Below are 14500 nucleotides of genomic sequence, written 5' to 3' on the forward strand. Positions count from 1 at the left end.
GACAAGACAAATAATGAACAAGGGCAGATAAGATTGGTGGTGTCTGATGGGACCTGTTTACACGGGACCAGCGTCTGTATCCCAACTTATACCTGAGATATACATACACAGTGTATCACTCGACCACCAATAGGCCGAACCTTCAACTAGTTGGGCACCCATCAGCTGTTCGCCTCACTGTATGGAGGACAGTTTCATTGGCATCAAGACGATGCGGGCGAGTCACTGCATTGCCCTTGGAAATTATCCCGATGGTGTCTGGTGGACGAATCATATCTCACTACAAGGACTTCTATGAAACTATAAAACAGATCCATTATAGTAGGTCAATCAAGTGAATCAATCGCAAACCTAATTTTGGAACCTACAGAGGAGCACAATCCACCAAGAATACCAAAATTAAGATCTGCACAAAAAGACCCTAGACCCTAAACACCCATGCAGAGCAATGCCTTTTAGCAACTTTCTTGGACGAGTCCGATGTTACCCATGTCAGAACACTCGTACAAGACACTTGCACTTGAAAAAGAGGAGAATAGAGGGGGGTACACAAGCTTATGTGGAACATAGATGCCATTATGCCATGCAATGGGTACTATCCGAAGCAACAGTAAGGAGCCCTTTATGTCGAATTACTACTGCGGGGGATCTGCAGGCCTCAGTAGTCTGGATCAGGCTTTCCGAGCCTAGTACTCTACAGTCTTGGTTTGTGAGCCTATATTAATGTTTTTTTTTTTAAAAAAAAAGCTATTATTTAGAATATATATATATATATATATATTTAATTCTACGTATACAGATTTAATTAAAAGATATTAGGAAGAAAAAGATCTAGAAGATTAAGTATACAGCAATAGAAGACTCGTAAATTTTAATAATATTATACTCTGTATTTATATATAAGATTATTCCTTTCGTTAAATAGTATAAATAATATAATTTCTAAATAATATAATTTATATAGGCAGATTTTACTGAACCTTGATTTTATAGCATCTAATTAAGATGAGCTACGCAGATAGCTAAATACAAAATACCTCTTTCTAGCCGCCCCCTGCTGCTCCTTAGGGCAGCAAGCCGCACAAACTAGATAGGGACAGGCAGTTCCTATCTCGCACGATGTTATATATGTGGTCTATGTAGGCTTTCAATGTTATTAACGGTCATGATCAGAGCATTGTGAGTCTCTAGCACATATTCATTTTCCATATACAACAGATTCTAGGAAATTAAATATCGCATATAAACAATAAATCCAATTATATATCCTCTGTATCACGCATAATATTCATGCGTTGGTATCAATCCACCGAAAACTCCCAAGGCAGTCGTCAAACATGATATACACAAGAAAAAGAAAAGAAAAAACGACCAATATGTACGGCGTTTTCATATATCACAGACCATAAAAGGATGCCACCTCCTGGCCCAGCCAATTGTAGTTGTAGAACATCGGGTTAATGATCATCAATGGGTCGGTGGGAGCCATCAAATTAGCCGGGATCTGCTCGTACAACTGTTGCTGCTGCTCCATTGTGACTTGGGACATGCGGTTCAAGACCTGCTGGGTCTGTGCCTTGAACTGACTGGTGAGGCGATCTGCCCCTTGCCGCTTCTGTCGAAATTCATCGAGTAACACTTGGATAGTGTCAAGCGAGTCGTACGCTTGCGGGTTATTCCATATAAGGTCGTTGCCCTGTCGTAGCGAGCGAATGTTCTGCTCCAGACACCAGAGAATAGTCACGCCGGCAGAGTATACGTGGCAAAGGGTAATCCACAGCCATTTGATCTTGCCAGCCGCGTAATTACGCGAGTAGGACTGCACGAGAAGGATGCTCGAATCACCGCAGCCAATGATGCAAGTAGCGTCAGGATAAGGGTTGAGAGTGGATGGACGGTATAAAAGAGATAAAGCGGAATTGTATAGAAAGTCGTAGTAGTTGGTGGAGTAATGCATACAGCTTTCAACAACAGGAGCGGATATGCGCCAAGAATCAAGCTCCTGTCGAAATTCATGGATTATAGGCATCACGCTTGGGCTACTTGGGTCGGCATGAGGGTTGTACACTATGCTTCGTGTTAGCGAGGGGTTACCCATTTCTCAAAAGTTAACAAAACTCACGGCATCCATATATTCGCGAAAAAATCCGGCGCAATCGGACGACTTGTATTGATATCGACATTGAACAGTTTCCCGGGGCTTCCATCCAGTTTTCATCCAGCTCGCGCGGTACATCGACTACGATATCCTCGTCGGAAATGCCCAGCGGCCGGCTCAACGTGACGGAGATCAACCGATCCAGGTTGTATAAACTCCAAAAGGCACGCTTGCCCATTTCATACTCGACGATATTTTTCGTTGTCATATTAGAGGGAGGTCTTGCCTTGTGTAGGCCTAAACTTGTGGTAAGCCTCATGGCTGTCCCCAACACATGCCAAATACTTGGACCCGACGGGGTCGACAGCGAATATAGCGCCAAACTCAAAAGAGCTTGCAAGGACACTCGGTCCTCATTCTGTAGCGTCGGCGGTAACGTTTGCCTAGCTGCACCGTAGAAAGCAGTTGCTTGTGTGATATCGTTCGTGGTTGTGAGAAGAGCAGTTGCTATTGTGATGTGATATGAATTCTGCACCTCTGGGGAGACTGGTTGGCTTTGATAAATGCGCCGCATTCCTCGCATGAATTCAATTTTGTGCAGAAATGGGTACTGTGTCCCAATGCCTTCAAAATACGAACCCACGAGCCGCTCTGCTTCTTCCCACGACGATAACAGGCGAACGTGTGGGATGATAGAGGACGCGGGCCGAGGAACTATATTCCTCCGGTTTTCGAGCTTGTCGCGAAATATTTCTGAAATGTTCGGTAGTTGGCCGCCGTCTAAAGGCGGTAGAGAAGATGGTCTGCTCATTGGCGAGCTCACCACGTCGAGACCTTCGTCGTGGGCGACCAGGCCTGGACCAGCCCGGGGTTGTCCCAGGAGTGATGGCACTTGAAACCATTCATCGGTTTCTACTGGTTGTTCTTCCTGTTCTTCCTGCTTTGGCTGTGGTTGCGGTTCTGGCTGCTGGTGTTGTTGCTGCTGGTGGCTCTGGCTTTGGCCCTCCTCGATGACATTATACGCCCCCGTGGGTTTGTTGGTTACATCTACCCCGGCCTGTGACCGTAATAATTGTTCCAGCCATTCCACGCGCTTCTCAAGGTTCTCAATCTGGTCTCTAGGTACCGGTTGATGCGCGACTGATTGCCCCAGCGTCAGCACCGTGCACACGACACCGGCGCGCGTACAGGCAGTGCAGTTGGGATAGCGAAAGTCGCATTTCTTCTTCCGTTTCCGACAAAATTCGCATGCGGTCGAGACACGTTTGGTCTTGGAGCCGGAGCCATCGCGATCGCCGCCCTCGGGGCTTTGCGGCGACAGCGGGCGTTTTCCCAACAAGGCTGAGTTGTTCGCGAGTAGTGCCGAGCTACCAGGCGTAGTCGATTCGACCTGGTGAACCGAAGACGAGGAGCCGGGCGACACCGAGGACGAAAGAACTGAGGCTGCAGGCGGCGGCGGCGGCGCGGTTGGAGGCAGGTTCGTAGACACAGTGGGATTCAGTCGAAACCGGCCCAGCTGGCCACGAAAATTCGAAGGCTTGTCGGCCGAGCGATTGCTATTAGCAGCTGCACCGGCGGCGGCGGTGGTCATCATATATAACTGTTCTTATTACACACAGCTGGGCGGCTCAATCCGCCGTGCGCCGAGACTGGGAGGAGGATTTTCCCTTGTTGCAGCTTTTGCGAGTCGTCCGCTTTTCGGAAAATCCGCGGGTCAGCGACACCAGGGCCAGGCGATGTGTCTCCGCCCAGCTCTCATCCGGGGCAGAGCTGTTCTGCTTGTTGCAAGAAAGCGAGAGAGACGCCGCGATACAGAAGATCAGATCGAGAGGCCAGGGAGCGGAGTCGCCATTCTCGTTGTGCTCGGATCGGCAGTTTGTGCTCTTCCGGCCGGTGTGGGGAAGGCTGATCGGCACCGTGGATGCGACAAAGGGCAAAGTCTAATAATAGAAGTGGTCCAATTGTGTTCTAGCAGCACATCGTCGCATGGTAGTTATGCTTGATCCATCTGTAAGTCGCACAGGAGTCACGCCTGCCGCATGTCTCTTCGCACGTGTTGAGGCCGACAGCCAGACTCGGGCGGTCACGGGGTATTGGCTGGCCCTGGACCGCAGTACTCGATTGGCTGATAACCCCTGTACGGTCCCACCCGTTTTGGTATCACCATTGGCCGGAAACTTTCCGTAGTGGGGCTTCCCGACAGGGCGACTTGCTAAATCTGGATATAGGTGGGGCTAGTCGTCCAATGACACGCGGCGCCATTGCGAATTGTTTTAGATCTCGGCCCGAAAGCAAAGCCTCAGATGAAACACACTATGTGAGTAAGTATCAGTTTCAGTCGAGGTTAGGGATCGATGATTGGTCTTTGTATATTTTCAGGTTCCAAAAGGCTTCAATTTCTTCGGAATATAATCAGTAAATGATGAGCTGTAAATCGATGTGTGGAAAGCTTCGAATGTTGAAATCAGAGGATATATTGGTATTGGTATTAGATATGCCTGGTATGGATGTATACTTTGAATAGATACATCAATGATGCTCAAGTGCAATAAACAGTCAAGACGCCTGATGCAAGAAACATTTGAATGAACAAGCTGCAACGTACAACAAAAATTATAGATGGCTGAAAATATAGTGATATCATATTATTGTTGCAGGACAACGTGGTCAAACTCGGCCTGCTCGACCATCTTAAACAACGCATCAGCCACGCCATAGCTGAACGCGTAGCCACCACCGGCAAATCCATACGCCGACAGCACTGTTCGATTGCCGATTTTCTGCGACTCTAGACGAAACCCACCGTCGCGGGCTGGTCGGATGCCAATCACATAGCTCACGTCTGACTCGGCTGGTTCTGCCGGGACAGCGTCGGGAGCAAGATTGTGGCATCGACGGATCTCGTCACGGGCAACTTCCATATCAGGCTCTCCGCTCCTATAATTCATAACAGTTAGCACTTGGATGCCTGGCACACCAGGGAGCCCGTGGGAATTGGGCGACTCACAGGTTGTCTCGGGAATTGTGACCCCCGAGAATAAGATGCCCTGTTATGGGACGGGGGATGATATATGTGTATTCCTTTCCAAGGCGGAAGATCAGGTCATGGTGGTTTGGAGTCCGAAGGCACACGTTCTGGCCACGGTCCGGGAAAGACTTCTTGTCAAGCACATCGGTCAGGTCCCGACTGCCCCAGCCACTGGCGTTAATAAAGACACTGGAGTCTGGATACATGTCGTACAACTCCTGGAGAGATGCTACTTTCTGGCGCACAAACTGGCCGCCCAGCGACTTGACCTTGGCACCAATCCATGGAATGTGAATGCTAGGATCGACTACCGGGCAGTCGTATTCCCATACTGTGTCGAACTCGGACGAGTATTCACCCGGCTGTAATGTTCGAAACTATTGATAAAAATCACGCCACATCAGCACACTGTTTCATATTTAGAATATTCGAGTTACATTGGGGCGGACCAACATTCTTCAATACCGTCTTTCCCCATAGGGACGAGTTCTTTCCGGGAGCAAAATCCAAGCACTCCCGACTATTGACGATACAGACCCCGGACGAAGGACCCTCTTCGGCGATCTGGAGCAGTCGTCGATGCGTGACAGCCTGCAAGTATTTCTGGTCATCGGGGATGTTGGCAGCAGCATGCCATGCAGCTCCAGCCCACGCTGAGGCGTAGAAAATGCTGTCGTCACCCGGAAGGTACTCTCCCACTAGGGTGACTTGAAAGCCATTCTGCAGCAGCTGCAGGGCAGCAGCACAGCCGATAATGCCTGCACCGAGGATGACAACCGGCCGACGAGGGAAAGGGGTATCCTTCTCGCCTGGTACCTTCACTTGACCCGGCATGGTAACCATTTGACTCGAGATGTTGACGATAATTCACTCAGAGCAACTTAAGAGTCTTATAAAATGTAAGCAACGAAACCGTTGCTTGATGTTCCCGGGAAAAAAAAAAAAAAAAAAAAACAAAAACAAAAAGAGAATGGAGGAAAACGCAGGATAAATATACAAGGCCACCCCGGACTGCACTGCTCAAGCAACAGACATGTTATATAAAATGCGTATAATAATTGGAGAGCGAGACCCTGTATATACAGCAACCCGGGATGGCCCGTAACCAGTAAGCATTGGATGTATATATATATATATATATACGACGACGACTTTTTTTTTCTTTTTGGTAGAAGCATCGGGCGAGCAGTCGGGTCAAGCCGACAAGGCTCGCTATTCCTTCCGGCTACACGCCCAATCGGGGACTGTAGCCTCGGACATACCCCGCGTTCCAGACTACGCCTTGAAACGGGCTGTGTCCGCATCCGGCTTAGTGCTCCGTTCCATATTTGTGAAACGGGTTCGAGCCATCTGTAATTTATATACTAATTGTTTATGATCGATGGCGGCTGAGCCAATTGATGGCCTCAGCTCTTCAAATGGGCCCTCAACGTCAACACTGCTGTTTCAGGGATCGATCTTTTTGCTGATAGCCCAATACTGTTATCCTCACTGCGGAATATGTCTACCTGTTCGTATCGAGTATGCGCACGCCTTAAAGCTTAAAACGGACGTGTACTGCATCCTGCGTAGTACAACGGAGTATCTGTGTAACAGGCGGCTTGTTCCGCCGGGCGTGCGCGCCCAGCGGCCCGAGATTACTACTAATATAACTATAATAAATAAGAACGAGCTGTCATCGGTTAAGAGCTGTACTTGCAGCTCCTCCTCGCTCATACCTCCCTCCTGACTATCAACGGATGTGTTGGGTGTGTACTAACTAACACATGCAATTAATCTGGTGATCGAGCCCCATCGCCCGCCGCCTGAACACCACGATCCACTCCACATGGTACCATACAAAGCTATAGCATACAAGATACCTCTGGCCGTCTGGTAGCCTAGCAGGACGGGTTGAGCCGATGAACCCAGAAAAGTAATCCGATCTTCAGCCCAGCTGTCACGTTTTTCCTAACAATTTGGGTTTTTTTTCCACGACATGGACTCGTATATATGCCGTCGATCTCGCCGTCTCGTTTTTTGGACGTTGCTCGTCGAAGGAGCATCGGCTAATAGCTCATGCATTAAAGCCCAACAAAAACATCCCGCTCCAGATCGCTTGTCGTCTCAATGTGTCGGGTTACACCGCCGCTTGCCAATTCGATCGATCAAAAGGGGACCACAATGATTGGCCAAAGCTTCACAAGTATACGATTACGACGGCCAGTGCCGCGTCAGACAGCGGAGTCTTATTCTTCTCATGGCAATAATCAAAAAGAAAACGGGAAGAGCTGAAATTACTTCGCTGCAGGAGGATTTAAGCCAATACTCCTGCTACTAATACTGCCCCCCCCTATACGACATGCAGTCGCAGTTTTCAGTTTTGCTTTGAAAGGGCCTTTGACAGATCCGCAAGATACGGCACGCAACAGGCAACATGCAACCAAAGAAATATTTAGTGCCGATGATTGACACGGGTCTAAAGATAGAGCCGAGCTCGGGCTAGCACAGTACCGTGTCTGCCTGAGGCACCCACCAACCGCATCATGTGATGCTACTCATCACGTGCACTCGGCACAGTGCCGGACGCCGGCCCTATCCCTATACGGCCATTCTCCGAGCCACCTGCCATTTCCGACGAGTGCTGCAGGATCACGTGCGCGATTCCCTGGACTCGGTCCACCACCACCAGACTCCGAAGCGAAGGCAAAAAAAGGCATCCACTAACTTTCTTGGGCCTGGCTTCAATTGGCCATCCGCCCTTCTCCGTCGTGGATATGGAGGGGCGATCTGCGGTTTCTGGGCCCAAATATGGCCAGAAACCAACAGACACAGGGCCGTCGCTCGGTTACAAGAGATAAGCGACCTGGTCCGGCCATGGCCAACTGCACGGAGAACGGAGTACAGATACCAAGTACGTACGCAGTATCCGAAGGCTACGTACAAAGAATCTAAGGATTCGTGCGGCACTCTGCGCCAACGTTGCAGTGGACCCTTAACGGTCGAACTAGCGACGCGCCTACGAGCTGTCTGTCCATTCAGCGTCTCTTGCATATCGCGTTCACCCCGGTATTATTTGCTCCTGCACTATTGCTCTTTGGAGTTTGGACGCTGTTGGTCTGCGCCAGATCTCTAGGGGCAAACCCGAAGCACGTAAGACGGGAAGACGGCACTACTAACTCCCTAATGGAGCCAACACGATCTTCCACGTTCTTCGGGAGCTCGAATCCATTTTTTGCCCATGTCCCACTGTTGATGACACTTGCAACCGGCGATCAATCGAGTCACTAAGAGACCTGGATGTCCAAGGATGGACGAGAAAATGGGTCCCAGTCCGACGAGAACAACAGCTGTGGAAGAAGACAAGTCGCATCCCGAGGACAAGGGCCAACGGCCTGAGGTAAGAATTCTATTTTCCCTCAAGGCATCGCGAAACCCGGATTTGAAATCAGCCTGTCTGATCTAACGCGACTTTTTCTAATACTCGTCTTGTAGGTCACTACAAAGGACAAGTCCCAATCCTCGGCCGATTATACTAGCGACCAAGTTGTAATTGATGATGATGAGGCGCGAAAGGTCATTGATTATGATGCCAATGATTCGCCATATCCGGAGGTTCGAGCAGTCGTGCCGGCCACCGATGACCAGTCACTTCCGGTGAACACAGTGCGCATGTGGGTGATTGGTATACTTTTCACCATCGTAAGTTGTCATTGCTGTCATGACGGAGCAATCCTGCTAACGCTACCTAGATTGGAAGCGCATTGAATCAACTGTTCAGTTTGCGCAAACCCAGCGTCACTATCAACATGCTCGTCGGCCAGTTGTTGGCGTATCCCGTGGGCGTTGCTTGGGCTCGACTGATGCCCATTGGATTTTTGAACCCGGATCGCAATTTCAATATCAAGGAACACGCTCTTATAACAATCATGGCCAATGTCTCCTTCGGATCTGCAGCTGCCACCCAGGTCATTGAAGCCACGATGAAATTCTACAACTTGGGGTCTCAGCCTGGATTCGGCATCCTGCTCACAATCAGTACACAACTGTTTGGCTTTGGCTTGGCTGGGCTCTTTCAACGCTGGTTGGTGCAGCCCGCGGCCATGATCTGGCCGGGAGTGTTATCGAACGCGGCGCTATTCATGACGCTGCACTCCAAAGTAAATGCGCTCGCCGACGGCTGGACCATGACGCGCCGGAAGTTCTTTCTCATCGTATTTGGCGCTGGATTTGTGTGGTACTTCCTTCCGGGTTTCTTGTTCACCGCATTGAGTTACTTTAGTTTCATTTGCTGGATTGTCCCCAATAATGTCGTGGTCAACCAACTTTTCGGACAAGTGACTGGCTTGGGAATGTCTGTGTTGACCTTTGACTGGAGCCAGGTATGTACAACCCAGAAAAATGACAACAACGCACCGCTAATACAAGTTAGGTTGTTTATGCCAATGCAAACCCGCTGCTGACGCCGTTCTGGGCTGGGGTAAATGTCATGGGAGGCTTTGTGTTTTTCTTTTGGCTCATCTGCCCTATCCTTTACTACACGAATACTTGGAACTTTGCATATCTGCCAATGATGAACTCGGGTGTGTTCGACAACACTGGCGCGTCATACAACACGAGTAGAATTATGAATGTCGATGGAACGGTCAACGCCAAGGCCTACCAGGAATATTCGCCCCTTTTCCTACCTGCTGGCTATGCTCTCACGTACGGCATTGCCTTCGCTAACTTGACGGGTATTTTTGTGCACATTGCCCTGTACCACGGGAAAGAAATCTGGACAATCTGGAGAGGCGACGGCAAAAAGGATGTTCACGCACGATTGAATGCTGTTTATCAGCAGGTCCCCTGGTGGTGGTTCGCTGGCGTCACCTTGATCATGTGGGCGTTGAGCATTGTTGTCAATGAGGTCTGGCATACCGGTCTTCCTGTCTGGGCCGTGATTGTCGGCTTTTTGATGCCGCTGGTTTACTTCCTGCCTGTTGGAATCATCAAAGCTCTGACCAACATCAGCACCAACGAGATCAATCTTCTCACAGAATTCATTGGTGGTTATGCGTTCCTAGGATCACCGATTGCCAACATGTCTTTTAAATTCCTTGGTTATGCCGGTGTTGCGCAGGGACTAGAGTAAGCGCTGCGTCTGGGGAGCATTCAATGAGCCGGCAACTAACACGAACACCAGGTTTATCGCTGATCAAAAACTCGGACACTATTTCCACATACCGCCTCGGACGGTGTTTATGGCACAAGGACTAGCGACTCTCGTAGGAGCTCTCGTGCAAGCGGGGCTGACAATTGGCGTTCTCGATGGGGTGAATAACGTCTGCACGTCTGCTCAATCCGACGGCTACAGCTGCCCACACGGTCAAGTGACATACTCATCGTCTCTGATTTGGGGTAAATACCCCCTCTATATTTCGTGGAAAGCAACTAACGTTTTGCAGGCGCCCTCGGCCCCGGCCGCAGCTATTCACCTGGTCAAATCTACGGCGACTTGCTGTGGTTCTTCCTCATTGGGCCTGCCGTTGTGCTCGTCACATGGCTATTGGGTCGCAAATGGAAGTTCTTCAACTACGTCACATGGCCTGTGATCTTTGGAGGCATGAGCCTCGTCCCGCCAGCTACTGGCATCAACTTTTCGTCCTGGTGGGCGTTTAATGTTCTCTTTAACGGTGTTATCAAGCGTCGCAAGAGCGCGTGGTGGTCTAAATATAGTATGTTTCTCGAATCTTGATCCACAAGCCAAAAGTGGCACTTTTACTCGAAGTACCATCTAACAAGTGCAAACCAGATTTCGTTCTCGCCGCCGCTCTCGACTGCGGTGTCGCAGTGTCTCTTGTCATTATCTTCTTCTGCATCGTCCTTCCTGGTGCTAGTCTCAAGTGGTGGGGAAACACGGTCTATTCGACAACGGCCGATGGACTGGGCACTCCATGGAAGAAGCTTGCTCCCGGCGAGACGTTTGGCCCGGCGACGTGGACCTGAGTTGATTGAACAAAGCTGAAACTAATGTGATTTATTGTAATATTATTTATTTACTTTGCCAATTTTGAATGTGAAATGTTCAATGCGAACGCGAAGTGCAATTGTAAAGCAAAAAGAAAAAAGAAAAAGAAAAACAATAGCCTTGCGTCAGTGGGGACCGGGGTACCTTGCCGATCACCAAGAATACGAGCTTCTGATCACAGATGCTCAGATTTGATTAAATGATATCATCATGTGGTCTGCTTTCTCTACCTACAGAAACTCGCCGGCACTACTGTAACAAATATAGAGGTGAGGTTTTGTCAATCAAGATTCAAAAGAAGCCACCATGTCACATCATCAACAACAAAAACAGCGTGGCGTGCCAGGAGCAATATAATTGACCATCCGTGACCACACGTGGGAATCATAGCTCCACTATACGAGTAAGGGACCAATAGCACTAATATCAAGAAACACTCAACATGACAACCCCAGCTGAAGGTTACTTGAACGACTCGCGATATGTATCCTAGAAAGGAATAACTGACTTTTTATTTTATTTTGTTGAATGCAAAGCTCGTGTCACGTCACTGACTTAGTACATACATTTTAATTACTCGATGCTTTTTTCGTGTGGAAATGCTACGTTGCTTTACCCGTTTGGGAAATTGATTTACCTTCCTTCCGCATTGAGGTTAAGGGGTGACCAATTTATGCTGATTAAAGATATGCATATTCTAGATATTTATTTTTTATTTTTATTGTCCGATTTGTTATTGAACACAACGAAATTGAGAAAATTGATCGCGTGAGATTATAGGGGAGCATTGCATGAATTCGATAGTAAATTAACCATTGCTAAGCGTTAACCGCCCCAAGAATACGAGACCATACGTGGATTCAGCTTGACAGTTCCAACGACCCGTTTACTCTGTACATTATTATTATTATTATTATTATTATTTTAAACCTTCCAAATTTAGATGAGCCAACGTTTGATAAAACTCGTATTCCTCAGCTATCTACCGTCTCAGGATTTGTCGCCGATAACATGTGCAGACATCGCAAGCTGAGCACTGCCGCCGCCCTGTGCCCACCTCGTATTAAGCATATCTGAAGTGGGCCCGCGCAGTGGAGTCAGGGTGTTTGAGATGGCCATTCTGAGATATATTCAGCGAAACAACGTGCATTAGCGAAGTGGCGCGGCGATCGCCCTGCTTTCCGCCCCATAGTCAGTACTGGATTATGTCGATCAAATCTATCAAAGATGTACTCTGTATGGCGACAAAGTATAAAAGGGCAGAGCAAGCCCCCGCTTGAATTCGGAATTAGACAAGACAGCAAGAAAAAAAAACTCAAAACAATTCAAGATGAAATCATTCTTCTCTGCTCTCGCAGCCTCCTCTGCCCTTGTCGGCGCCGCCACTGCGGCAACTGTTCAGGGCTTTGATATCAGTAGCTACCAGGGCAGTGTTGACTTTGCCGCTGCTTACAGCTCTGGAGCACGATTCGTCATCATCAAGGTTAGTACTCTTTTGAAAATTATATGTTGATAGTCTTTCTAACAACTGGTATAGGCCACTGAGGGAACGACTTATATCGACTCTGCTTTCTCTGACCACTATACTGGCGCCACCAAGGCAGGCCTTATTCGCGGTGGCTACCACTTTGCGCACCCTGATAGCAGCTCTGGCGCCGAGCAGGCCAACTACTTCCTTGCACACGGCGGTGGCTGGTCCAACGACGGTATCACGCTGCCCGGCATGCTGGATATCGAATACGCTCCCAGCGGCAACGAATGCTACGGTCTCTCGGCCAGCTCCATGGTGAGCTGGATCACCGACTTTGTCGACACCTACCACTCCAAGACCGGTCGTTACCCCCTGATCTACTCAACCAACGACTGGTGGACATCGTGCACCGGAAACTCGGCTGCCTTTAGCAAGAACTCTCCGCTCGTGTTGGCTCGCTATGGCTCCTCAGCCGGAACCATCCCCGGCGGCTGGCCGTTTGAGACTATCTGGCAGAACGCCGATAGCTATAAGTATGGTGGCGACTCGGATATCTTCAATGGTGACGAGACCCAGCTTAAGAAGATTGCTAGCGGTTAAGCATGTTTTCCGATTTAGATTATACGAGCTGATTATACGAGGGAATGGACATATATAGGACTGTCGCTACATACAAGAATGACACGTTTTTTGGTAGTTTTGATGGCTTTGAATTCAATGGCTTCCGGCTTCTGCACGCCGTGCTTCTCTCTCTAGCTTCCATAGTCTCGTAGCTATTTCTTCGTGTGCAACAAAGTAGGCCATTTGGTATGCCGTCCAGCCCTTGTTTCCGGCAGTCTGCCTCACATCGGCTCCGGCTTCGAGCAGCCACTCAACAATATCAGCATGTCCCTGCTCTGCAGCTGCACCTAACGCTGTGTATCCGTTATAGTAGCATCCGTCGGCATTGACATCTGCTCCGGCAGCGACCAGCGTCTGTGCATTGTCCAAATGTCCGCCAAAGGCAGCTGCCTGAAGTGGTGTCAAGCTCTTGTACCTCATCAACGGTGGGTTCACATCGGCCCCTTTGTCCAGCAATAGCTGGACCAACTCTGCGTGTCCGGCCAACGAAGCGGCTGTCAAAGCTGTTCGGCCATTGTTGTGTGCGGCCAACGCATTAATATCTGCCCCGCTGTCAAGCAGTAATGTCACAACCTCGAAATGGCCACCCTCGGCGGCAGCTTGGAGAGGCGTTCGGCCCATGTATCGATGCGGGCGGACGTTGATATTGGCCCCGGCCTCAATGAGCCGCTTTACAACATCGTAATGACCCTCCAGCGCAGCGACGGTGAGCGCAGTGCGGCCACCGTTGTTTCCGCCAGGCGCATCAATGTCCGCGCCTGCGTCGAGCAACACGTTGACAATGCGCAGGTCTCCATTGGCGCATGCGGCCTGCAGAGCAGTCTGGCCGTACCAGCCATGCGGGGGTTCGTTAACAAGGTCCTTCTTGCTATTACTACTACTGGCACTTGCGCCATTATCGCTGCTCGCTTCAAGCAGCGCACAAAATGCATCGTATTCACCGCCCCGCGCGGCAGTCTGCAAGGGCGACCAGGTGTTTTCGTCGTCGTCCTGGTGCTCGTCTTCCAAGATTTCGCCCTGCGATGGCGGGGTCAAGATGACTTTGCCGTGCTTTCGCGGCGCCATCAGGCGATTTGGCGGGGGATGGAGGCTCATCTCTGGACTGTGCGAGTTTGCCGTTCGTGTGCACTACAGAGCAAATGAAGCGAATGCATATCGTGCCTTGAAGCGTCTGCGAGTCGCGTTTGTTGTTCTTGCTTGAATCTACAGCCAGACCCCCGTCAGCCAATCACAGGCACGGGAGTAAAGTGGCCCCACACAGATCATCTGATTGGCTAGCTTCACCGCGGCTTC

At 49.6% G+C, this 14500-nt stretch overlaps 5 protein-coding genes across 5 annotated transcripts; 2 read left to right on the forward strand and 3 right to left on the reverse strand.

Annotated features, from left to right (window-relative positions):
- Positions 1-1396: 1396 nt before the first annotated feature.
- Positions 1397-3692, reverse strand: TRUGW13939_06658 (uncharacterized protein; the record flags this gene model as incomplete). Its single annotated transcript, XM_035489809.1, has 2 exons — positions 1397-2067; positions 2123-3692. 2 exons carry the CDS (start codon positions 3690-3692, stop codon positions 1397-1399), a joined length of 2241 nt encoding a protein of 746 aa, XP_035345702.1.
- Positions 3693-4743: 1051 nt separating this feature from the next.
- On the reverse strand, positions 4744-5969 carry TRUGW13939_06659 (uncharacterized protein; the record flags this gene model as incomplete). Its single annotated transcript, XM_035489810.1, has 3 exons — positions 4744-5035; positions 5106-5503; positions 5580-5969. The coding sequence occupies 3 exons, from the start codon at positions 5967-5969 to the stop codon at positions 4744-4746; spliced, it is 1080 nt and encodes a 359-aa protein (XP_035345703.1).
- A 2446-nt stretch (positions 5970-8415) lies between these two features.
- On the forward strand, positions 8416-11093 carry TRUGW13939_06660 (uncharacterized protein; the record flags this gene model as incomplete). The annotated part of the gene is made up of 7 exons (XM_035489811.1): positions 8416-8505; positions 8601-8807; positions 8858-9487; positions 9538-10235; positions 10291-10505; positions 10553-10822; positions 10900-11093. 7 exons carry the CDS (start codon positions 8416-8418, stop codon positions 11091-11093), a joined length of 2304 nt encoding a protein of 767 aa, XP_035345704.1.
- A 1352-nt stretch (positions 11094-12445) lies between these two features.
- Positions 12446-13186, forward strand: TRUGW13939_06661 (uncharacterized protein; the record flags this gene model as incomplete). Its single annotated transcript, XM_035489812.1, has 2 exons — positions 12446-12598; positions 12653-13186. The coding sequence occupies 2 exons, from the start codon at positions 12446-12448 to the stop codon at positions 13184-13186; spliced, it is 687 nt and encodes a 228-aa protein (XP_035345705.1).
- A 114-nt stretch (positions 13187-13300) lies between these two features.
- TRUGW13939_06662 (uncharacterized protein) lies at positions 13301-14302 on the reverse strand (the record flags this gene model as incomplete). Its single annotated transcript, XM_035489813.1, has 1 exon — positions 13301-14302. The coding sequence occupies one exon, from the start codon at positions 14300-14302 to the stop codon at positions 13301-13303; it is 1002 nt and encodes a 333-aa protein (XP_035345706.1).
- Between the last annotated feature and the right edge of the window lie 198 nt (positions 14303-14500).

This window comes from Talaromyces rugulosus, chromosome III (genome assembly GCF_013368755.1).
Source record: "Talaromyces rugulosus chromosome III, complete sequence".
NCBI lineage: Eukaryota > Fungi > Ascomycota > Eurotiomycetes > Eurotiales > Trichocomaceae > Talaromyces > Talaromyces rugulosus.